The 26149-nt window shown below is 37.1% G+C and overlaps 1 protein-coding gene and 1 pseudogene across 3 annotated transcripts in view; both read right to left on the reverse strand.

The window, feature by feature from the left end:
- The window catches only part of NPEPPS (aminopeptidase puromycin sensitive), a 96007-nt gene that overhangs the window by 18824 nt on the left and 51034 nt on the right, over positions 1 to 26149 (reverse strand). For all 3 annotated transcript variants that reach the window (XM_049637485.1, XM_049637483.1, XM_049637484.1), the window contains 11 exons: positions 19892 to 19969; positions 11406 to 11527; positions 9848 to 9955; positions 8175 to 8375; positions 7633 to 7729; positions 7487 to 7520; positions 6526 to 6640; positions 4326 to 4490; positions 3397 to 3501; positions 2917 to 2977; positions 197 to 306 (listed from right to left, as the gene is read on the reverse strand). In XM_049637485.1, coding sequence (XP_049493442.1) covers positions 197 to 306; positions 2917 to 2977; positions 3397 to 3501; positions 4326 to 4490; positions 6526 to 6640; positions 7487 to 7520; positions 7633 to 7729; positions 8175 to 8375; positions 9848 to 9955; positions 11406 to 11527; positions 19892 to 19969 — 1196 coding nt within the window. The remainder of the gene's footprint in view (positions 1 to 196; positions 307 to 2916; positions 2978 to 3396; positions 3502 to 4325; positions 4491 to 6525; positions 6641 to 7486; positions 7521 to 7632; positions 7730 to 8174; positions 8376 to 9847; positions 9956 to 11405; positions 11528 to 19891; positions 19970 to 26149) is intronic.
- LOC125927606 (ubiquitin-conjugating enzyme E2 variant 1-like) lies at positions 23340 to 25933 on the reverse strand (annotated as a pseudogene).

The following is a 26149-nucleotide window of genomic DNA, read 5'->3' on the forward strand; positions in this document are numbered from 1 at the left end:
TTTTCTACTATAAGTATGTATGATTTTAATGATGGCGGAGAGGGAGGCAAACCATTTAGTATACAGATAATAGATCACCAAGAAAACAATGCAAGGGCTAGTTTAAATGTAAGTACAGAAAAGCAAATGAGGTAACACCGCCTGAATTCCATGTAGTACAGTAGCAGACAAATTGGAGGACTTTTTATAAGGTTACCTGTTCTGCTTCCACATAAATGAGGGGAAATCCCATTTGTTTGGTCCAGGTATTCATCACCGCTGCGATAGGTTTACCACTAGCATTTTCTAAACTTTCCCAGAGGTCCTCTAGAACGTAAACACGAACAATGAAAATCTAAAATGTTTACATTTTTATTTTCTGAAACAAACCAGAAATTTTATATAGCTCCTGACGCTATCTTGCTAACCAATTCTTTGGTTCTTTCAGGTTCGGGAGATAAACGGGGGGTCAAGTTAATGTCCACTTGCCTCTCCATTAAATAAACTCTATTACAAAAACCAGTCTTATAGTTTAAGATGCCCCTAATTGTTCCAGTTTAATAGAAAAAAATCACAAATTATAGGAGTGCCTGGCTGGCTCAGTCAATAGAGGGTGCAACTCTTGATCTCAGTTTTTTGAGTTCAAGCCCCATGTTAAGCCTAGAGTTTACTTAAAAAAAAAAAAAAAAAAAAAAAATCCATCACAAATTATAGTAAAGAAAAGACAAACAGGGAAGTTCAAACAAGAAGATAACAGAAACAAACAAACATATTCAAGATCACCACTAAGCATCACCTACAAACTTAAAACCATGATATCCATTCAATTAACAGAGGTTTAAAAAACACTCAGTGCTCTAAGGCTGAAGTAAAACTCATATGGTCAAATGGCACTGGTGGCATGGTAAGCAAAACAGCAATTCAATGAGATACACGCTATAATGGGGGCATGAACAGAGGAAAAGCCCTTTAAGGAAAAATCCAAGGAAGGGGTACCTGGGTGGCTCAGTTGGTTAAGCATCCGACTCTTGATTTGGGCTCAGGGCATGATTTCACAGGTTTGTGAGCTGACAGTGAGGCACCTGTTTGAGTTTCTCTCTCTCTCTCTCCCCCTCCCTCTCTGTCCCTCTCTCCTGCTCGCACTCTCTCTCTCTCAAAATACATACGTAAACTTTAAAAAAAAATTCAAGGAAAATAAAGGCTTCACAAGAGTTGGCTTCTAGTCTGCATCTTGAAGAGGAGTTGTTCATTAGGCAAAGGGAAAAGGGCATTCCAGGTGGACAAATAAATGGTTTATATACAAAGAAAAAGTGTAAGAAAGACACAAAACATTACTAATAGCAAATGTTCAATGCGCTGAAGCTAGAAGGCATATCCAGCAATGAGGCTGAAACAGTAGGCAAGGGCTGACCAGCTAAGACTACGTGTGGCTTGGGGCACCTGGTTGGCTCAGTCAGTTAAGCGTCTGACTTTGGCTCAGGTTATGATCTCATGGTTCGTGGGTCCAATCCCCACATCAGGCTCTGTGCTGACAGCTCAGAGCCTGGAGCCTGTTTCAGATTCTGTGTCTCCCTCTCTCTCTGCCCCTCCCCTGCTCACATTCTGTGTGTATCTCTCTCAAAAATAAATAAAAATTAAAAAAAAAAAAAAAAGACTATGTATGGCTTAAAAAGAACAGACTACACTGTGAAGGGACTGAAGTATCTCAAATGTTTTTAATCAGTAGGTGATGCAATAATCAGTAGGTGATGCAATCAAGTATTTGCTTTAGAAAGATAACCCTGGCTAGCCTCAGAGTGACAGGGAGAACTGCAGAGAGTGGGGCAGGCAAGAAGTAGTGAGTTGGTAGGCAGCTGTGGAATTCAGTAGAGATTGTGAAGGCGTGAATTAAGCAAAGGGTAGTGAGGACAGACAGGATAAAAACCATGGATGGTAACTGCAGTGTCTTTGAACTGCCAACTGTCTTTAGAAGTAACATAAACCCAAAAAAGGTACATGGTAGGTGTTGCTTTTCAAAGTGTGGCCTAAAGACTAGTGGCACTGGCTTCACCTGGGAGCTTGTTAGAAATGCAGATCCTCCGGTCTCACCCCAGATCTACTGAATTAGAAACATTTTCAGCTCTGGGTTCCTGCATGTACATTACAGTTTAAGAACCAGAAAGCTCTTTCCTCATGTATTATGTATATATGCATGCTAAAGACTCAGAAAATTTGCAAGAGCACATTCTTCTTTGGCTCTGTTTTAAGGAACAGAATGCCTCTCTATTTCATAAACTGAGATGGACATTTATGGCCAGGGGAATGGGGCGGGGGGGGGGGGGGGGGGAGAAGGGGAGAGTGTCAGGATTACATCGTGTCCTCAACAGAGAGGCAGATAGATGTATGTATTTTTAATTCACAGGTCATAAACCTCAGGAACAGCCCATGGCCGGGCCTCTCTGAACTTTTGTCATTCTATTAGATACTAATGACATTACATAAATCTTGTTTTCTAAACTTTTTGTTCACTAAGAACTCAAAACTCCAACCCTGGTTCTTTGTCATTTTCAATCAACACTTACACCTTTATTCTTTCTTTGGACTCCCATTCACAATAAGTCACAGACCACTATACACTAAAAATCTTAAACCTTACTTCATTGAAACTCTGTTATTCCATAAGTTTACTCCTAAAAATGGTTAATTTGTAGCAATTTTAATGGCCAAACAGAACTCTTCAGACTCTTGGAAGTGGCAGGACACCGAGCCATGGAGAGCAGACTACCAGAGGGCACCGGAAGGAAGGTCCTGATTCATGCTCATCCGTGACTTAACACATGGCACCAGGTAAGTCAACTTGATTTCCTATGTTAAGCATTTAGGAAAAATTAAATGTCCCACTCTGGATTGAGAGCCAACATCTTCTCTCCACTCGTATCTCAAGCTATTAAAGATTACCTGTGGCAGCATTCTTTTGTTGGAACTTGGTTAAATACATGTTCATTCCTTTCTTAAAGTCCTGAGAAAACACAATTTTTAAAATCCGGGAGATTAAGACCTTGGAATTTATAGTGTATCTGCATATTAGTACTCAAATTACCTGAGTGTCAGATTTACTGAAAAACACATATCCCTCGAACGTCTACTACCTTCTATTTAAGAATGCATACGCTCTGCCTTCTACTTTTGCTTTTAAGTTTTATACCAGCCTCCCACACATCCCCCAAACACATTTACACGTCATTCATCTAAGAGACCACGAGAGTCAATATATATAAAAAGAAATGGAGGTATAAGCCAGATCAGAGTATATTCTTCTAGAATCTAGAAAAATTACTTAGGAACTTAATTTAAATGAAAGCAGACACTTTTTTTCCATGCAAAACTCTATGATTTCACCATAAAAGAATGGAAGATTTTTTTAAACTGCTTTTTTACCTTATCCCCAATGTAGTCATGGAGCATTCGGATGACAGATGCACCTTTGCTATATGATATAGCGTCAAATATCTCATCGACTTCAGAAGGATGTCCCACACTGACCTGGCAGACAGTGTGATTCAGGGTTATAACAGGAAGCAGACAGCCTGTAATACTGAATTACATAAAAAGCTTTCTAGGAAAACCCTCCTAACTCATAAGATACTTTTCTGCCTTTAGCTCACTGATAAATGCATAATGATGATCCTTAAAAAGCATGTAGTAACTAATACTAAATAAAGTGGAATATATGACATGATCCCCATCGTCTCTGAGGGTCCTGGCTCCACTTTGCTGGGAGGTAAATCACTATGGATCTATTTACTGGAAGACTGGAGAAGGAAGAAAGGAGAGATGAAAAACATTTTATTTCTTGCAGCTAATCGTAATGGCTTACAATTATATAGGATCCTCGTTAAATACATCAAAGTAGACTGTAAGTCTAGTTCTTTGGAAGCAAAATTAATTCATATAAACTAAGCTGAAATAAGTCAAGAGAAATAAAATATACATAAAAACAGATAATGACAACAAAAAAAATACATTCAGAATTTTCTTTGAAACAAACAATGGAATCAAAATGTTCCCTTATGCATACTGCCCAATAGGCATGGTTCTCCCATTCTATGCAATAAAAATGTACTTAGTGAATGTTTATGGGTACATAGCACTTACTTCTACAAAGATCAAACTTTTATACTGCTTACCTTAAAAAGAAACATAATTAGAACTTAACCTTGTGAGATTTTCAAGACTGAAAATATAAGCTATAAAAACAAGTGAACTGCTCATGTAATTTTCTTTTCAGAGTCCTAAGTATCTCCAAAACAAATTACTTATTTCATTAAATATGAGAGAAAGGCCGATGGTTGAAAAGTATGGCTCACTTCAATAGGATGGCTGTTATCTAGAGCGTCAAGTTCCTGGGCACGGGTGTAATCAGCAGAAACAAACTGAGTCCAGATATCATACTCTGGGAAGCAGTGGTCTACACACAGATATTCAATCCATGATGCAAAGCCTTCATTTAGCCAAAGATGAGTCCACCATTCCTAAAAACAAAAGAAAGAAATGTGTAAGGAAAACAAAATGCTTTTCATTCCACTAACTTGAAAAAGTCACATGTCTCTTCCACTATACTCTACAACTTACAACTTAATAAACCAAAATTCAGTGAAAAACATTTAGTAAGTCACATGTCTGAACAACAAAAAAAGTGTTTAAAAGAGATGCTAAGAAAGGCCTACTGGTGATATTGGCATTATGCCTGAGGGACATTTCAAAACATAGCTAAGTCACTTTTTATTACCAAAGGTAGAAAAGATGTAAGGAGAAAGGTGGGGCGGGGGGGGGGGTGCTTATATGGAAAAGGGGAAGAGAACAGATAAATGTAGGCAAGAGCCTAAATTGTCAGGTAAAAGTTAGTTTGATAAACCAGAAAGCTACCAGGACCAAACACAGAAAACTAGAAAGGATTTTTATAATGACTGAGAAAGTTACTGTCAACTGACAAATTTTCTAGATAAACAGAAAAGCAGTACTGCTTATATAAATATTAGGTAAAATGAACAGAAATATCATGGCAGTAAGTAGTTCAGTAACGAATGTTGTTTTAAGTATTTACGGAATACAAAATTCTCACCTGTTAATAAGAATTAATAGTAGAGTGGACAAGGAATATAAGTGAGTCACAGATAAAACCAACTTAAAAAAAAAAACAACTTTTTAGAAAGAGATCTTAATCAAGTTTCATTAAAGCTGATTAAATCTCTTAAAAAAAGAAATCAATATAAGAATCCACGATAGAGATGCTAAAGGACGAATGCAATGGTGAAAAACAAAAAAGGCATTAAAATTCTGGAAAGATCAGATGTTTTCAATACTAGGTGATGAAAGGCTATTTGTCTAAGTGCTCTGTGCACTTATTTAACTAGTAGCTCCCACGAAGATAAGCTGGTACAGAGCTAGCTATTCACCAACCTATCATGAAGCCCTTACATTTCACTTAATGAAACAACTGACATCTAACAACTAGAACAGTTACTCAAATCCAGTAAAAAGTTGTTTAAAAGCAATATGAGAATGTGCACATATCCCCCCACTAAAATGTACTGCTGGTAGTTTACTAGCATACTTAATTCCACATGAAATTATATGTCAAAAAATTTTTTTTTACTCCTACGTAAAATTTTAAACATCCAAAGCAAAAGGAAATGGTTTAATCTCAAGGGCTGGCTTTCTTTAAAAACTCTCTCAGACATGTAATAGTTGTTAAATGCCGTACTTTCTTGCTTATTCCTGTGACATATGGACTCAACTAACATCCAAGTCAGGTTCTGCTCTTTGGCAACCTAAAATGCTATCAGGGAATCTGGCTGGCTCCAGAATCTCCAGTTCTTTCTTTGCAGAGGTACTTCCAGTTCACTCATTAAACCCTGTGCTCCCAAGCTCTAACATAGTTGGCTGCCATAGATAGCACTTACTTAGAGTAAGAGGGGAAAGGTCAAGACTTGAGGACAGAGATCATTCACTGTAAACATTATAATAAACAATAATCTCAATGGAACAGTTGGAAATTTTAATATACTTTATAGTTATTCCCTACTTTCTTTGCTTCCGTTTCTATTAAATTTCAATGTAATATTTTAGTCAATGAGACAACTGACCCCCAAAAGCATTTCAGCCTAATCAAAGATCATGTTGTTATTTATCAGGTTATTTTTCAGCTACTGGACTACATAATAAATATTCTCAAGAAACTAGTGTCAGGCTGGCATCTCACTGCACAGAATCTCTGTATCTAAAAGGAACCCCTGTCACCCAAATTAGTATGGCTTCCCATTTGTAGGCAAACCCTACAACAGTTTAGGAAGTGTTTTGTGTTGAATAAAGACTGTCCACGTGCTCCTGGTTAATACTGAGATTCTGATAAACACTTTTCAAAGTGGACCTTCTAAAATAAAGATTTTCTATGATTCATTTATTTTTTAGCACAGTGTTCCAGTCAAACCTGAAATACTATGTAGCCAAAATAATGTACAGCAGGATGAAGACAAATATATTTGAGCACTTAAAAATATTAAATACCATAGTAACAAGATTTCCAAACCATTGATGGGCGAGTTCATGTCCCACAACCAGAGCAACCCACTGGCGTGATGAAGAACAGGAGTTTTTTGGATCGATAAGCAATGCAGTCTCCCTGTGTTTAAAAAAAATTTTTTTTAAACAATAAAAGTATTGCAATAAAAGCAGGCATGCACAAGTGGGGGAGGGAGATTCAAATAATACTAAATAAGATGGTCAAGTTAGGCTTTAGAGATATCAAGAAAACATTTCCTCCGAGTATACAAAGGAGAAAAAGTTCTGGGAAGATTAAAAGCTATTCCAACAGAATTCATACAACAGAAGATCAAAGGTGTGACACAAGTTAAATCATCAGTTTGTAAATAGGACAGCTGCCTGAAATTCTTAAAGAATTTAGTCTGAGGGATTAGACTATTGTGCTAGACAGAGACAAGACAGTCCTTCCATTAAAAGAAGGGGACTGGCAAATTGGGAGAAGATGCATTCCACAGTCCGGAAAAGAACACTGAGCAGGCTGTCCAAAACTTAACTCATTGAAGCAGGCAGGGCAAAAACTTGTTTACAGACCCTGCTTTAAAAATTATACAACCCACATGTTTGTATTGTGGTGACAGACATGTAAAAACCTGGCCAGAAAATATTAAAGCAGAGAAGGTTCTTCAAGCTGGAAAAATAACTATGAAACTTCTGGGAGGAAGAGAAGGCACCGAAATGAGAAACTCAGCCAAAAATAGATCTAAAAATGTTACTAATGCCAGATGCTCACTTTAAAATCTTACAATCTCAGATAGTAGCACCAGAGGGTGTTCATGTGCATTCCTGAAATGTGCACAGAAGTGGGGGAGGTAGGAGAATTTACCGCAGATCATAAGGCAGAAGCTACTCAACCGCAAGTAGGTGTGAACCTCTTACGAAATCAGTGATTGAAAAGACAAGGCAGGGGAATGTGTCATTAACATACCTATAAGTAACAAGGCCCCAGTTCTCCATGGCACCTTCATAAAATAAATACAAACATTTATTGATATATGTATATAACTCTTCCTCAAAAATCACAAAATTCAAAAAAGTTATTACAATTCAGCAATAAAATGAAATTTACTTTACCAGCTGCAAAGTCTGCAATAGCAATGAGATCAATTTTAGGTAGAGGATAAGGAACATTGAAGTAGTCCTTATAAAAAGGCAGGGTTTTAGCAGCAACCTACAAAAGTATAAACAAAAGAACCACCTGATAAATATTTCATTGTAGTTCATATAGAAATCCACACAGGAATCCTGTTGCAAGCCAAAGCACCTCAAGTTACTAGAAACCAACCTTGGGGAGCCCTACCTCCGAAGACTACCTTAGCCCCAAGCTTTGTTAAGGTTGGCCATTTAAAACTTGGTATGAAAAATATATTACTTATTTTCCCACCCACTGTCTGGATAAATAAATTCCGCTCTAATATTCTCTTCATCATTATCTTGTAAAATGTTAATATAACACCAAGGTTGGTAGTTCCAAAATTCTCTTAAAAATAAAATCAACGTAGCACAACAAATTTCAGACTAAATTATAAATAATTGTACTAATAATTGATCAGAAATGTAAATTCCCCAACCTGGAGTTATGGACTGTTGGAACAATCCTCTTCAAGTACATTTACCTCTAACGCAAATTTTCCTTGCTCTGCTTTGCCAACAGGGGTGTAAACACGGACACACACACCATCTTTTGACCTTGTTTCTACAAAGTCATATTCACCCACAACAAATGCCACCAGATATGTAGACATGACAGGTGTGCGGGCAAACTTCACTTCCACTACATTTTCATCATCAGGGTACGGTTTCCGATCAATTACATTCTTTAAAAAAAAAAAAAAAAGAAAGAAAGCAAGAAAGAGAAAAAGAAACAAAGAAAGAAGTAGAAAATTTAAACAGGTTTACATTAAATACCTTAGAGGAAATACTAGCCATAAACTGTGTTGCCTCTCCTTCCCCCTTTCCAGTACTGCTTACTTATCTATCCCAATTCAACCACTGCTTTCATGCTGTCAAAATCTCTCCCATTAAGAAGGATAGGAGCACCTGGGGGGCTCAGTCGGTTGCGTGTCAGACTTCGGCTCAGGTCATGATCTCGCAGTCCATGAGTTTGAGCCCCACGCTGGACTCTGGCTGACAGCTCAGAGCCTGGAGCCTGCAGCCTGCTTCAGATTCTGTGTCTCCCTCTCTCTCTGACCCTCACCTGCTTGCACAGGAGCACGCACACTCTCTCTCTCAAAGGCAAATAAACATTAAAAAAAATTTTTTTTTAAAGGATACATTAAGAGGTTGGGGGCTAAAGTGTTGAAACTACCAAGGATCTGTGAGAGAAAAGCAGCAACTTTTCCTGGATACCTATTATATGCCAGGCACTGGGATGTAAGACCTCAATGCTTTTCAAGTGAAAGAGGGATAGAAGGCAAATAACTATTAATGAAGTGTAATTGTGAAATCTACATTTCAAAGGGTACAGATTTCTAAATTTAGCGCATTCTCTATACCAAGGCTGGTTCTAAGCAAATTTGTGGAAGAATCTCCACTTTTATCTACAGAGTTCCTCGTTTCTCTTTTTTGTTACCCCTCTTTTTCCTATTCAGGCTTTCCATTTCCTCAAGATCTCTCTATTCTTTCTTCCAAGGAAAACTTACTCAAGAACAGACCTGATAATTTCATTCATACTAAACGGTAAGAGAATATCTGTTTAATGTATTATTCTCCTTTTAGGAATATTCGAGAAGAGAATGGCATTCTATCTATGGAATTCTCTCTACCGATAAAGGAGGCAAAAGCCAGTTATTTTCAGGTACAGTAGGCTTTTCCAGGTTCCCCAGATTCATATTATAGGCTATAGGGTACTCTCTGTCTTAATCAATATACTTCATGTGGTAAATGCCTACTCTATTTATGAAAGAGATCAATGACATCAGTGAAAAGAGCATATTCCAAGAGTACAATCAACCAAAAACCTCAATACACACTTCATTATATGGCTATATCTTTTGGCATTATTAACAAGAAAGCCAGATTTTTTTTTCAGGTAATATTTATTAAACTCATCACTTACTTAGTTTTCCAAATTAAAGTTTATAAGGAATTTCTTCCATGAGGAGGGAAATTCCAAGTAAGGCAGTTTAAAAAAAGAGGGCTTACTGGAAATAAGAAAACTAACATTTATGTTCCCATTCTGTATCAAGCATTGTGTGCTACGTGGTTTCATGCTATTCCGTCTAACCAGCAAACTAAATATTCTAAACACTTATTCAAAATTTAAATATACTTACAAACACATACATACCATATTTGATAAAGCTACTCTGTCTTTAGGAACAACCAACGAGATATCAAAAGTTGCTTTGATGGCAGGCTCATCCCAGCAAGGGAAAGCCCTCCGAGCATCCGTAGCCTTAAGAAAAGAATATGAAATCTAAATATTACTGAATTAACCTAACCAACTATTTCATGAAGTAACTGCCATTGTCTTATTTCTATCATCCATTCCTTCACTTGTTTAAATGTTTACTTTCTACTCAGTGTCAGGCAACAAGCTAGGCAGTGACTACAGGGAGAACATAAGGCTTACTATCACTGCCCCATCAGCAACCCCAAACAAACAGAAACAAACAATAAACAATAATCCAGGAATTAGGTCTGCTACAGATCTTAACAGTCTATAGTATTAGACTATTTTAGAATATTTTTAACAAAACATTTCAACATTTCAAAAATTCAGTGTAAATGGCTTCAGCAGTAATGTTACAAAACACAGAGCATAGGAGAGTCAACAAGTACACAGTAAGGATTCAGAGCTGGGAACACAGGTTGCCTCTCTGGATTTATTAACCCCCCGCCCCGAATCTTCGATGTGCTTTGTTCTTCATCCGAAATGACAGCAACAGGAATAAAGACAGATGCCCTCATCAGTTCTAAACAGGTCGTTCGTTTAATGGCATTTCCATATACTACACATAAAACTGCCACCACTTGACCTACTTAAAGAGACCTCATTTTTTCCTTTAAAAATAAACAAAGAACAAATTAATTTGTTTTTTAAGAAAGGCACCTGGGTGGCTCAGTCAGTTGAGCATGTGACTCTTGATTTCAGCTCAGGTCATGATCTCACGGTTGTGAGAATGAGCCCCACGTTGGGTTCCACACTGAGCATGTAGCCTGCTTAAGATTCTTTCTCTCTCTCTCTCTCTCCCTCTGCCCCTCTCCCTCGCTTGTGCTCTCTAGCTCTCTCTCTCTCAAAAAAAAAAAAAAAAAAAAAGGAGCAAACTTGTTAAGCAAAATAACGTTTAGTGGTTCAGTTTTGAAAGAAACTTTAACAAAACAGAATGAAGTAAAAAAAAAAAAAAAAAAAAAAGAACCGATGACAAGATGCTGTATCTTGAAAAGAAGGAACAAAATATGCAGAAGTAGAGGAAGCACATACTTTTGGAAAAAAGTTTCCCCAAGGAAAATGTTAGATGGCTGGCTGCACTCTAAAAGAAGTTAAATAAATGATGAATTCATTCTACTTACTTATTTGAAAAGTAAACAGGGTATAAGGAAAGAAATGGTAGCACAGAAAACTTTTAGATTAGGAGCAGCAGCAGTAGGTAAATGAATTTATACTAGAAGAAATTAAATGAATTAACATGGATAAGATTTAAAAGTTTCTAAAAAAAAAACAAACCAGTTTCTCAAATATCTAAAAGACAAAGTGATGAAAGCTCTCAAAAATTCATTTGAGGGACAGACATTAGACATAAACCAATATGAAGGGAACAGAATAATCATGCAAATAATAGAACAGAACTTTGTCAGAATGTTTATACATCAAGATCGTAATATTTTAGAGAAGAATACCATACCTCAAACTGTGTGACAGCAGCATAACGCACCTCTCCAGAAGGGGTAGTATATTTACTTCTGTAGAAGCCTTTCATTTTGTCATTCAGCTCTCCAACAAAATCTATCTTTAAGGTTCCTGTACCTGTGATTGAAAGTGAACGAAAACCACTTTAATATAGATATTAGTTCAAGTTATTAAAAATATGTCCTTAAGACACTAACTTAGTTGACCTGTTACAATGTTCAACTCATTCTTTCCTTTCTCAAACACTTCTCCCAGCAAAGGAGAGAATACAGTATTTACTAAAGGAAATGGCAGACTAATCCTAAAGTAAATCTTAACATTATGTTTAGGGTGACTGCTTATAAAGTTCTTTAACTGTATTGGGGCACCTGGGTGGCTCAGTCAGTTGACTGTCCAACTTCGGCTCAGGTCATGATCTCACAGTTTCTGAGTTCGAGCCCTGCGTCGGTCTGTGCTGACAGCTCAGAGCCTGGAACTTGCTTTGGATTCTGTGTCTCCTCCTCTCTCTGCCCCTCCCATGATCATGTTCTGTCTCTCTCTGTCTCTCAATAATAAATGTTAAAAAAATTTTTTTTAAGTTCTTTAACTGTATTAACTTCATCTCAAATCACCAATACATAAAGATAAAAACAGAAGAGGAAACGAACATTTGTTAATAAATGTATGACATGTTACTGTGCATGGTGCTTTAAAAATATTTAGAAACTTGAAAGTTGGTATAGTCTCCATTTTTTTCAGATGAGGAAACTGACTTCAATAACTTGCTTGAGGTCACACGATTAGTAAGCAGCAAGAATGAGATAAAAATTTAGGCCTGCTTAATCCAAAATTCATGTCCTTTGCCAATTATGCCATATAAATTGGTCCATTTAGATGAATTCATGCCAATTACTCTATCAGTAAGATAAGACCTTATCTGTTCAATCCAAATGGAACACTGATTCCCTACTTTTGTAAGGAACTATATATGGAAGATCAATGATTTGGCTAGCAAAGGGGCATAAAAACTCTTATAGTCACCTCAATCATTTGAAATGATAAAAGAAATACATTTAATCAAATAATTACTAAATGCAAATAAAAATGCAACTTGAATATATATTCTATTATTGTATAAGGGCAAACCAAATTAGACAAAATGGGAGTTTTTGTGAGTATATATACTTTCTTTCACAACAGAAAAATTATTATCTATAGTCATCTATGAAATTCAGATGCATGACAAAACAATAATCCCATTCTACATTTTACAAATTAAACCCCCCCAAAAAACCAACCAGAAAAATGTTGACTTTTACTTGATCCTTTTAAAAGTGCCTATTTATAACAAGAGCTAGAGCATGGGAATCTAACAAATCAAAGACGTAGTATGATTATAAAGTAATTAGGCAATCATTCTAAAACATTTTATACCCTAATGTTTTAAACTGTCATTTTGGAATGTCACAGAGCAATGCCACTGACATTGTTTAAAATGTTCTTGACTCTATCTTTCTGACATATCCTTTCGGATGTTCTCAAAGTCAAATCTTCACCTTGCAAAATTCAACTTTTTTAAAAAGGTCCAAAAGTCACGAAGAGTCCAAGTCTACAGAATAAGTGAATGACAAACTGCGAACTGTTTCTGGACAAAACTCTGTGGTCTATTAAGTATGTCAATTAAGTAATTAAACTGATTTCCTTACGTACCTCAAACTCATTCTGAAAGGAATTTCAAGTGAAAATTTCAGACCTTTGTGGCAAAGTCATCACTCAACAAAGTGCCATGTTCTATTTTTTTTTTATTTTTTTAAGTAAGCTCTGCACCCAACGCAGGGCCCGAACTCATGACCCCAAGATCAAGAGTCACACGCTCTCCTGATGAGCCAGCCAGGCACCCAAAAGTGCCACATTCTTAAAATAATCATGCTGGGAAAAAAACTGAAGTTTATTTAAATAAATGTTTGTGACTCTGATTTTTTAAAAATCAGACATTCTGTCTGAAGGGGACAATGAATACTTTCTTAAAGAGAATGACAGATTACTGGGACAGTAAATAAGAATACAATAAAAGAATGTGAAAGAATTCTAAATGAGTGATACCAAATGATATGTATATATAGTATTATATACTAAAGAATTTAATTATAGTATAAAATTTGTTTTCTTTAGGAATTCACTAATCTTTAAAAAAGCAGATATAGTCACATTAATAAAGTTTATAAGGAATATCTAATAGATTATAAAAACCCACTACCTTTAAAGGGAAGTTGTATGATGCAATGTTATGTTGCAATTCCCGTAAATGGAAACTGCCAGTCTGTTTTCACTAAGTCAACTGTTAAAATATCTTTTATGTAATTCATACTCCATGGAAAATCTACTTTTGCCTTTTCCTATTTGGAATACAAATGGATTTAAAACTCATAACTAAATAAGAAAGGCTGCTTACACTTTTACTCGGTTTTAAATCTCCAAGGCCATCAAACCATAACAAGATACTGATAGTGACCACTTCCAAAAAAGTGGCATACTAAACAAAATACAAAGTATTGGAAAAGGTTATTACCTGAAATTCAAACAAAACACAAGTTAAAGTTTTAAAAAATCATTAATAAATTTAAGTAGTGTCACATACAATACTAATTACAAAATGCTTACACTAATATAGAATTTTAGGGCAAAAACAGGAGAGAAAAGACTTCTTAATAAACGTCAACTTATCAAATTTACAGCATACTGAAGAACTGATTGCCAGACTGTCTAATTTTATACCTGTTTGTGTACAAAATTTACATTGTTCCTCACATTAGACACCTTATTTCAATATCCAGTGTATGCAATACTTATCTGCTTGGAATGGTAAACCTTTTAAAACATACAATAAATTCATTTATAAAGTAAACAACAGAAAAATCGCAACTTCTACCAAAAACTCTATTTGCTATCCTGCTTAGGATAGAACTGCTATAAAACCTCATGTAGACCTTGAAATACTTCAATAAAAATTTAATGAGCCTACTAAATGCTAAAAAATTAAAGACAGATTAATTTGTATGAAAAGAGAGTAAAGGTCTCTGCCTTCATGCCACCATTTCCTGTGAACCTGTTTTTCACTCTTCGAAATGTCAGTATCACCCGGTATTTCTCCAAATACACACACAATTAAGGGGAAAAGAAGGGTACAGAATATGATGCGTGGCATGCTAACCTTTATGGGTTTTTTTTTAGGTTTGTTTGTTTGTTTATTTATTTATTTAGAGAAAGCCAACAAGGGAGGGGCAAAGAGGGAGAATCCCAAGAGGACTTCACCCTGTCAGCACAGAGCCGGATGCAGGGCTCAAACCCACAAATCATGAAATCATGACCCAAGCCGAAACCAAAAGTCGGACATTCAACCAACTGAGCCACCCAGGTGTCCCTAACGTCTGTGTTCTTAAACAGTATATACAGACATGTTTACAAAACTATGGAATAGTTTTGAAAGGATACATAGGAAACTGTTTGCTTTTGAGTAGAGCTGAGTTAGAAAGGACTAGAATGGCAAACACATTTCCACTATATATCGTATGAATTTTATTTTTATTATTTTTTAAACTTTTATGTTTTATTTATTATTTGAGAGAGAGAGAGAGAGAGAGCGAGCAAGCGAGCTTGCATGAGGGAAGGGTGGGAGGGGATTTTTCAGAGAATCTGAAGCACGCTCTGTGCTGACAGGCTGACCGCGGCAAGCCCAGTGCAGGCCTCAAGATCATGAACCTGAGCAGAAGTCAGACACTCAACCGACTGAGCCATTCAGATGCCCCTTTATTATTATTTTTTAATGTTTATTTGAGAGAGAGAGAGAGAGAGAAAGAGAGAGAGACAGAGAGAGAGAGAGACAGAGACAGAGACAGGGAGAGAGACAATCCCAAGCAGGCTCAGAGCTGTCAGTGCAGAGCCCTATGCGGGACTCTATCTCATAAACGGGAGATTATGACCTGAGCAAAAATCAAGAGTCAGAAGCTTAACCGACTGAGCCAGCCAGGCACCCCAACTCTGTGATTTCTAAATACCTTGCTTATACAGCTATTTCTTCATTTTTCAATTTTACATATTATTTTCTTTTTACTATAGAAAGTAAAGTTTTAGTTAAATTACATCTCCCACTCCTTTATCTTTTACAAAGAGTTAATTTTTTTTTATGACCATGCAAATCTGAAAATATCTTTATTTTACCGTCTTTAAATTCACAATTTGGCTAAGCACAGAATTAATTCTAGGTTGAGGATCATATTCATTCATAATTTTGAAGGAATGGCTTCATTAGGGTCTAGTTTCCATTGTTCCTGATGGTCTACTACTATCCCTTTTTAAAAAAAAATTTTTCATTCATTCAAGTATAGTTGACACACAATGTTACATTAGTTTCAGGTATAAAACATAGTGATTTGGCAAGTCTATAAGCTTTGCAGTGCTCATCCAAGTGTAGCTACCACCTGTTACCATACAAGCTATTACAATCCCACTGACTATGTTTTTTATGCTGTACTTCTAATCCCCCCCAATTTATTCTATAAAGGGAAGCCTGTATCTCCCACTCCTTTTCACCCATTTTACCCACTCCCCAGTCTACTGTTATTTTGATTCCTGAACTTGGAAGGTAACCTGCTAGCATTCCCTCCTTCCTCCCAGCCCTCTGACTTTGGGGAGAAACTCTTTGAGAGCCTCACTTTTATCCCTGGAAGTTCTAAGATTTGCAATGATACGGCATTTTTTACATTTATTAAGTTAGTCCCTCTCGGTGGTGTACCTTTTCAAAATGAAGATTCCAATCCCCTCAGTTCAAAGGAATTTTCTTGTTTGTGTCTTTAATAATTTTCTCTTCTCATTTTCTCTGTCCCCTCTTCTACTAGATGGATGTTGGTTCTGATAGAATGGTCCTCAAATCTTCTTCCCGTTTGTAAGATTCCTCTATTTCATTTTCCAAAACTTCTATTGAGTTTTTTCTTTTCTTTTTTTTTTACGTTTTTATTTATTTATTTTGAGAGAGAGGGCACAAATATGTGCGCGAGAGGGGGCAGAGAGAGAGGGGGAGAGAGAGAATCCCAAGCAGGCTCTGCACTGTCAGTGCCCAGCCCCACACAGGACTTGAACTCATGAACCATGAGATCATGACCGGAGCCGAAATCAAGAGTCAGACGCTTAACCGAATGAGCCATCCAGGCTCCCTAAGTTTTTTTTATTTCTACTGTATTATAATTTCCAAAGTTTTCTTGCTCTAATTCTGTTTGATAACATTCTGTCCTGTTCTTATTTGATGAATGTGCTATTAACAATATCTCTAAGGATATTCATTTGTTTTGTGGGGTTTTTTGTGACTTTATTTTTCTCTTCTAGCAAGTTTCTATATTTCTATTATTGTCTGGTTTTTGACTCTTTCATAGAAGTTTAATCAAATATCTGGTAATTGTTGCCCCAGTGACTTTGGGCTTGGCCATGCTATTTGCTTCAACCAGTGAAATGAGAATGGACATCAAGTATACCACCATTCGTGCAGAAGCGTTAAATGTATCTTTATGGTTTGTTTCTGTCCCCATCCCTGAGCTGCAGAAGCTGCTTACTACAGGTCCTAGAAAGAGAAGAGTTGTGAGTTGAGTGGAGCTCTTAGGCAAAGGTGGAAAGAAGGCTGCAGCAGTCCTCAGGGCTGTGTGTAAGCAAGAATTCTCTGCTGTAAGCCACTGAGATTTATCATCCCATTTGTAGATGAAAATGTATGTATATACTTCTACACAGATGAAATATTTCTTTATTTTTTTTTTTTAATTTTTAAAAAATGTTTATTTATTCTTGAGACAGAGACAGAGCGTGAACAGGGGAGGGGCAGAGAGAGAGGGAGACACAGAATCTGAAACAGGCTCCAGGCTCTGAGCAGTCAGCACAGAGCCCAACGCAGGGCTCGAACCCACAAACTGTGAGATCATGACCTGAGCCGAAGTCAGACACTTAACTGACTGAGCCACCCAGGCGCCCCTAGATGAAATATCTCTTGAAGGATTCACCAGATGATGGAAGTGGAAGGGATCAGAGGAAGAGAAATCTCAATTTTTATGTTATATTATCCAGTATCTTTTAATACATGTTCATGGCAAAACATTTATTTTTATGATCATTTCATACAAGAAATCCTAGTTAGAAAAAGGCAAAATGAAAAGAGGACTGAAATAAAAAATAAAACTTCTCCGATTTAAAATTTTTCTAGGGGTGCCTGGATGGCTCAGTTGGTTAAGTGTCTGACTTCGGCTCAGGTCATGATCTCATGGTTTGTGGGTTCGAGCCCCACGTCGGTCTCTGTGCTGACAGCTCAGAGCCTGGAGCCTGCTTCGGAGGCTGTGTCTCCCTCTCTCTTTGCCCCTCCCCCACTTGTGCTCTATCTCTCTCAAAAATAAATAAATGTAAAAAAAGGTTTTTTTATTTTTTTCTAAAAATACTAGGCAATATATTATCAGTATAAAAACTATGGAAACTGGGGCACCTGGGTGGCTCAGTCAATTTAGCATCCGACTCCTGACTTCAGCTCAGGTCATGATCTCATAGTTCATGAGTTCAAGCCCCACGTCGGGCTCTGTGCTAACAGTGCAGAGCCCACTTGGAATTCTCTCTCTCTCCGCCCCTAACCTGCTCACAGTCTGTCTCTCAAAATAAATAAACATTTTTAAAAATTACGGAAACTAAAAAAAGGTATAAATAAGAATAAAAATAATCAGTATGTCAACAACCAGACATATCATTTTATTTGTACAATTTTAGGGATATGATTCATCACCCTGTATATGTAATTTTGTATTCTGCTTTTCGATTTTACACTATAACAAGCACATCACAGCATTAAGGATTCATAGCCTCACTTTTAATTGCTATATATATTCCACCATACTGATATGTCATAATTAGCTTAATTATTCCCTTACTGTTGGGTAAATATACTCATTCTTATTTTTTACTACCTTAAGTAATGTCTCAACAGACATTTCTAAGCATAAAGCATTTCTTGCATTTAGGATTTTTCTTTATATTCAGAACTGCTGAGTCAAAAGACATGAACATGTTTAGACATGTTTTTTTAAGTTTATTTTTTTCTGAGAGTGCAAGAGAGAGCACGACCAGGAAAAGAGCAGAGAGAGAAGGAGAGAGAGAGAATCCCAAGTAGGCTCCATGCTGTCAGCACAGTGCCTGACAGGGGGCTTGATCTCACAGTTTGTGAAATCATGACCTGAGCCAAGATTAAAGAGTCAGAAGTTTAACCAACTGAGCCCCTGAGGCCCCCCAGGCTTTTGATACATATTGCCAGACTGCCTTCCAAATACACTGCATGGATTTGCACTCCCACCAGTAATATCAAAGTAGTCAAATCATTAAGAATCTTTTTTTTAACTTTAGCTTACATAACAGACAAAAACTGGTGTATCAGTAAATGCTGTTTTCATATTTCTCATTACTAGGAAGTCAGATGTCTTTTCACATGTTTTAGTCATTTGCATTTTCTTTTATACAAATTACCTGTTGCTTTTTTTTTTTTTAACTTTTAATTCCAGTTAGTTAATGCACAGTGTTATATTAGTTTCAGATTTTTAATACAGTGATTCAATACTTCCATACAACTCTCAGTGCTCATCACAAGTGTACTTCACCTGCTGCTTTTCAAATTGATCATAAATCAAAGTCATATAGTGCTTTACCAATTGACTTGTATGTAATTTCTTATACTACATTAAGCTCGGTCTTCTTTTTTCTTTGTGTGTGTTTTTTTTTTTAGTGTTTATTTATTTTTGAGAGAGACACAAAGAGACAGAGTGCTAGCGGGGAAGGGACAGAGAGAGAGAGGGAAACGCAGAATCTGAAGCAGGCTCCAGGCTCTGAGCTGTCAGCACAGAGCCCGACACAGGGCTTGAACTCACAAACCATGAGATCATGACCTGAGCCGAAGTTGGACGCTTAACCACTGAGCAATCCAGGCACCCCTTTCTTTGTGCTTTTATACCTAATAATAGTCTCATATCAACAAATATTTCCTTTCGTACGCTCACTTGCATAATATACATCAAAATCATCTGTGGGAAATTCACCTCAGACATGTGGATTCAAGTATGGAAAAACAGAGCTGGGTAACTGTATTTTTTTAAAGGGTGAAACTAAAAAGGTGAAAAACAATGCATTATGTTCTAGGATAGGATGATCATTAGTTTTGGTCATCTTTTTTCCTGGTGGCCCAAAAGCTGTAATGAACCTCTTTCAAAAGCTTTGTCTTAATATTTAATCTGCTTAAAATGGTGAGGGGATTGAGGAGGGCACCTTTTGGGATGAGCACTGGGTGTTGTATGGAAACCAATTTGACAACAAACTTCATATATTGAGAAAAAAAAAAAAACAGTGAGGGGAAAAAAAAGGCACACAACAAATTTCTTTGGAAGAAGTAAGATGTCACTATTCATCATGGGATCTTACAAAAGCCATGACTCTTACCTGTTTGGAGAGTGCTAGGAAAAGACAAGGTGACTTTTTCATCTTCATTCTGATAATTAAATCCTGTAGCATGTATTTCTGGAATGGAAATAAAAAACATTACTTCACGTATCTGACTGAACTAAGACAAATCTAGACTGCAACAATTAACTTTTTTAAGAGCAAAATCTCTACTAAAACTAAATATTCTTTTTTTTTCTTTAAGTAGGCTTCACACTCAATGTGGGGTTTGAACTCACAACCTTGAAATCAAGAGTCACATGCTCTATCGACTGAGCCAGCCAGGTGTCCCTAAAACTAAATATTCTTAATTTAATAAATTAAATTAATAAATTAAGTTTGTAGTAACAAAAGTATCATTTCAAACTAACCTATTTTAGGCCACATCCTGAGTTAAAAAGGCTCATGAAAAACAATTATACATCTGTATTAATACACAAAACTTTCATAACATAAAGGAAATAGGGCTAATATAAATGTGAAAAGGTCTTCTACCAGATTCCCAGACATGCTTCATTCACATCTTTGTGTGACTAAGATATTTAAGTTTGCTTTTATTTATTGAGAGAGACTGAATGAGCGGGGGAGTGGCAGAGAGAGAGGGAGACAGAATCCCAAGCAGGCTCTGAGCTGTCAGCACAGAGCCTGATGCAGGGCCCGAACCCATGAACCATGAGATCATGACCCGAGCCGAAATCAAGAGTTGGATGTACAACCAACTGAGCCACCCAGGCATCCCTGGCCCAGACAAGATACTGCTTTCTATGTTGTAGTTTTACTCACGAACGTTCGAAAGATACAGCAAATTGCCAAGATTTCGGTGTTAAAATGTATCAATGAAAGTTCTGTCCCCTAACCAAAGATAGGTAACAATTCCAACCAAAATACAGGTCATACTGGGGTGCCTGGGTGGCTCAGTCGGTTAAACATCCAGCTCTTGATTTCGGCTCAGGTCATCATCTCATGGTTTGTGGGTTCCAGCCCCACATTGTGCTCCATGCAGACAGTGCAGAGCCTGCTTGGGATTCTCTGTCTCCCTCTCTGTTCCTCCCCTGCTGGTTCTTGCTCTCTCAAAAATAAATAAAAAATTTAAAAAAATCAAATGTAAAATACAGGTCATACTTCCAATAAAATTCTTTGTTGTTGCATTTTACAGAAATACAGGTGAAAACAGATGCGTGGATTAAATTACAGCTTTGATTTACTCTCTACCAGTAGTAACAAAAGATTGCTTATTTGATACTTCAGAATGCTCAATTGACACTTGAGGGAAAAGAGCTAAGGTAGATCAACCACATCACATTCCCAACATCAGAAGTCAGCCAAAGAGGTAGCCTTAATAAGCACATGAATAGATGCTCAACATCCTTCAACGTCAGGGAAATGCAAAGCAAACCACAATGAAACACCACTTCACACCCACTAGGATGCCTAAAATCAAAAAGAGAGAAAATACTAAGTGTAAGGGAGGATGTAGAGAAATTAGAATCCTGGTACATTACTGGTAGGAATGTAAACCGGTGCGGCCACTTTGGAAAACAGCCCAGCAGTTCCTCAAATAATTATTAAATAGAATAACCATAAGACCCAGCTCCCACTTCTAGGTATATATCCAAGAGAAATAAAAACATGTCTACACAAAAACTTATACGCAAATGTTTGTAGTAGCATTATTCACAATAGCCAAAAAGTGGAAACAACCCTAATGTCCATCAAATGATGAACAGATAAAATGTGGTATACAATGGAATACTGTTTGACAACAAAAAGAAATAAAGTGTTGATATATACTACAGTAAGGATAAACCTTGAAAAATATTGTATTAAGTGAAAGAAACCAGACACAAAAGGCCACATATTTATAAGAAGTGTTCAGAATAGGCAAATCTGTATAGAGACAGAAAGTAGATTAGGGGTTGCCTAGGGCTGGGAGTTTGAGGAGAAAGGGAAAGTGACTGCTTACAGGTACGTTCTTAATGGGGTAATGAAAATGTTTAAAATTGATTCTGGTGATGGCTGTGCAATTCTGTGAGTATACTAAAAATTACTGAATTGTACACTTTAAATGAGTGAATTGTATGGTATGTGAATCCTATCTCAATAAAACTGTTATTAAAAGAGAGGGTAAAAAGACAGAGAGGTAGGCTTATCAGTCATGGACTTAAGTTTGATATGGGTAACAATGATTCAGATTTAATAACATTCTGTAAGCCAGGCAAGATGCCCACAATCCACTCCTTTTTATGAATCACCCTGATTGAATTTTCAATGTTTTTAATACTATTATGGTTCAAACATGTCTTTATAAAGCTAAATCTTCACAAAACCATTAAACTATAATTTCAGATTTTTTTTTAAAGTTTATTTATTTTCAGAGAGGAAGGGAACGCAGGGGTGGGGCAGAGAGAGAGAAGGAGAGATAGAATCCCAATAGGCTCCATGCTGTCAGCGCTGAGCCCCATGTGGCTCAATCCCATGAACTGTGAGATCATGACCTGAGGTGAAATCAAGAGTCAAGGCTCAACCAACTGAGCCACGCAGATGCCCTACAATTTCAGATTTTAAAAGAACTTTAATCAAATATTTGTTTTAAAGATGAAGAAAATGATACATAAAAGTTAATGATTTGCCTAAGGTCACATAGTTGGACTAGAACTCAGTTCCCTTCCTACTGACAAAATTGTTTCTACCGTCATAAACTAGCTCCTAAATTTGAAAAGAACTCATGACTTGGCATATATACAATACTGATGAAATCTTCACTGAAATGACTTGCTGGCAAAAACTCGAGATTTGCTCTAACTTGATTCCTATATATAGAATCATACTTAGCCTAGAGGAAAACCAAGAATCACCTTAATGCTTAAGAATGTACCCCTCTGGGGGTGCATGGATGGCTCAGTCATTGAGCATCGGATTCTTGATTTCAGCTCAGGTCATGATCTCATGGTTCATGGGATCAAGCCCCACAGTGGGCTTCGTGCTGACCGTGCAGAGCCTGCTTGGGATTCTCTCTCTCCTTACCTCTCAGACTCTCTCCTGCTCACTCTTTCTCTCTCAAAATAAATGAACTTAAAAAAAAAAAAAAAAGAGTCACATGATCGACCAACTGAACGAGCTAGGTGCCCCAAGAACAGCAGTTTTTAAATTGAAACAAGTTTTGTGGGGCACCTGGGTGGCTCAGTTGGTTAAGTGTCCTACTTTGACTGAGGTCACGATCTCGCAGTTCATAGGTTCACGCCCCATGTCAGGCTCTGTGCTGACAGCTCAGAGCCAGGAGCCTGCTTCGGATTCTATGCTTCCCTCTCTCTCTCTCTGCCCCTCACTCTTTCTCACTCACTCTTTCTCTTTCAAAAAATTAATAAACATTAAAAAATTAAAAAACAACAATCAAGTTTTGTATTGCCGTATTCCATTCTAATACAGGCTTTCAAGTGTACATAGCAACTATATTACGTGTGTAAAAAAAAAGAATAAACCCTCCTCTAAAATTCTCTTAGAAAAAAAAGGGTAGTATGGGGTGCCTGTATGGGGTGGCTCAGTCCGTTGAGCATTGGACTTCTGCTCAGGGTCATGATCTCTCAGTTCATGTTCAGCCCCATGTTGGGCTCTGAGCTAACAGCTCAGAGCCTGAAGCCTCCTTCAGATTCTGTGTCTCTCTCTCTGCCTCTCCCCAGCTCATGCTCTGTCTCTCAAAAAAATAAATAAATAAAGGTTAGAAAAAAGAGTAGTAATCATATATTTGAATTCTTAAAAAGTCTCTTGTATTATGGGACACTCTTCCAGTCAGTCAGTCGAATTGGGGGAAGGGGGCTCTGGTTTTTCTTTTTGAATACTTGTTGTAACAGTGTCCTTCTAGTGGCTGAGGCAGTTTCATTTTCTTTAGACATCATTAGGCGCTGAAGCTCTCACAGGACAACTTTGATGCTATATGAATTATGCCATTTTGCTAACATTGATATGTCTCTTGGGTCCACCACTCCATTAGAACTCTTAACTCCATTCATATTAATTTTTATTACAAATCTTACAAATGGGGGTACTCCTGGGTATTTATATTCACATTTAATTTTAAGACTGTATATTTGATTTTCATAAATTGTCCAAGGCCATAATGGCTGCAATCTTATGTCACTAATACTAATTCTTTTTTCTTTTCTATTTTAAGTAGGCTTCAGGCCCAGTGCAGAGCCCAATGCAGGGCTCGAACTCACGACCCTGAGATTAAGACCTGAGCTGAGATCAAGAGTCAGATGCTTTACTGACTGGGCCACCCAGGCACCCCTAATATCTTTTTTTAATAAGCGCATACCACTATGAGGGAGCCTACCGTTATCATTAAAGCCAATCTGTATTATCAGTGGATAACACAATCGGTAATTATAAGGTAACTCCTGCTTTACTTAATAAAATCTAGATGAGTTTTTCTTAATTGGAAATTTGCTAAATATGTTCATATATGCTAACAATCCTATATCTCAATTTAACCTTTTATTCAACCAGTACTATGCTACATAAATAATAGATATAAAAAATAAAGAATATATAAAATAGCTTCCTTCCTTTGTGAGCCACAGGCTTCCTGTAGGTCTCACTGATTCTCTGATCTCTTGCATTCACAATGTGAACATAAAACATTATTTACATACTGAAGTATCTCATATTTTTCTTGACTTTAAAAAATATTAGTAGTCATAAAAATCAAATCTATTTTTACTCAACACCCCAAAAGCAAATAATCTAATATAAAAATGGGCAGAAGAAAAAGAGGTTAGAGTGGGAGAGAGCCAAAGCATAAGAGACTCTTAAAAACTGAGAACAAACTGAGGGTTGATGGGGGGTATGAGGGAGGGGAGGGTAGGTGATGGGCATTGAAGAGGGCATCTTTTGGGATGAGCACTGGGTGTTGTATGGAAACCAATTTGACAATAAATTTCATATATTGAAAAAAAATGGGCAGAAGACATGAATAAACATTTCTCCAAAGACATACAGATGGCCAACAGTCAGATGAAAAGATGCTTAACATCACTTGTCATTGGGGAAATGTAAATCCAAACTACCACGAGCTATCACCTCACACTGGTCAGAATGGCTAAAATCAAAAACACAAGACACAAGTATTGGCAAGGATCTGGAGAAAAAGGGACGCTCGTGTACTGCTGGTGGGAATGCAAACTGGTTCAGCCACTGTTGAAGACAGTAAGGAAGTTCCTCAAAAAGTTGAAAATATACCATATGATCCAGGAATCGCACTACTGGATATTTACCCAAAAAGTACAAAAACACTAACTCAAAGGGATACGCGCACCCCTATGTTTATCGCAGCATTATTTACAATAGCCAAATTATGGAAGTAACCTACATGTCCACTGATAGATAAATGGATAGAGATGTGGAATATATACATACAACGGATTATTATTCAGCCATAAAAAAGAATGAAATCTTGTCATTTGCAACAGTATGGATGGTGCTAGAGGGTATAATACTAAGGGAAATAAGGCAGTCACAGAAAGACAAATATGATTTCACTCATATGTGGAATTTAAGAAACAAAACAAATGAACAAAGAAAAAAAAAAGAGACAAAGAGAAACCAAGAAACTGACTCTTAACGACAGAGAACAAACTGAACAAACCAGAGGGGAGGTGGGTGCGGGGGATGGGTGAAACAGGTGATGGGAGATTAAAGAGTACACTTATCAGGATGAACACCGAGTAGTGTACAGAATTGTTGAATCACTATACTGTACACCTAAAACTAACATAATACTGTATGTTAACTATACCGGAATTAAACAAAATTAAATTAAAAAATAAAAAATCAAGTCTATTTTAACATAGTACTAACCTCACAAAAGGTTGACCAAAATCTTAATCAACAGATACTAGAAGTATCAATTACATGAACTAGCAAATGGAGCACTACAAAGCAGTGGGGAAAGGATAATGTTCTAGTAAGTAGTACTGAGGCACAATTCCCTTTGGGGGTTAGAAACCAAGCTGGACCTGGACTCGTACCATACCTTAAGAAGTACATTATGTAAATCAAAACAAAGCTTTTCAAAGGTAATATGGATGGGGGCACCTGGGTGGCTCGGTCCACTGACCATCCGACTCTTGGTTTTGGCTCAGGTCATGAGCCAAACTCCCCCCCCTCTCAGTTTGTGTGATTGAGCCCCATGGGGCTCTGCGCTGACAGCAGAGCTTGCGATTCTGTCTCCTCATCTCTCTGCCCCTCCCCTGCTCATGCTCA

This window comes from Panthera uncia, chromosome E1, assembly GCF_023721935.1.
Source record: "Panthera uncia isolate 11264 chromosome E1, Puncia_PCG_1.0, whole genome shotgun sequence".
In the NCBI taxonomy this organism is placed as follows: Eukaryota; Metazoa; Chordata; class Mammalia; order Carnivora; family Felidae; genus Panthera; species Panthera uncia.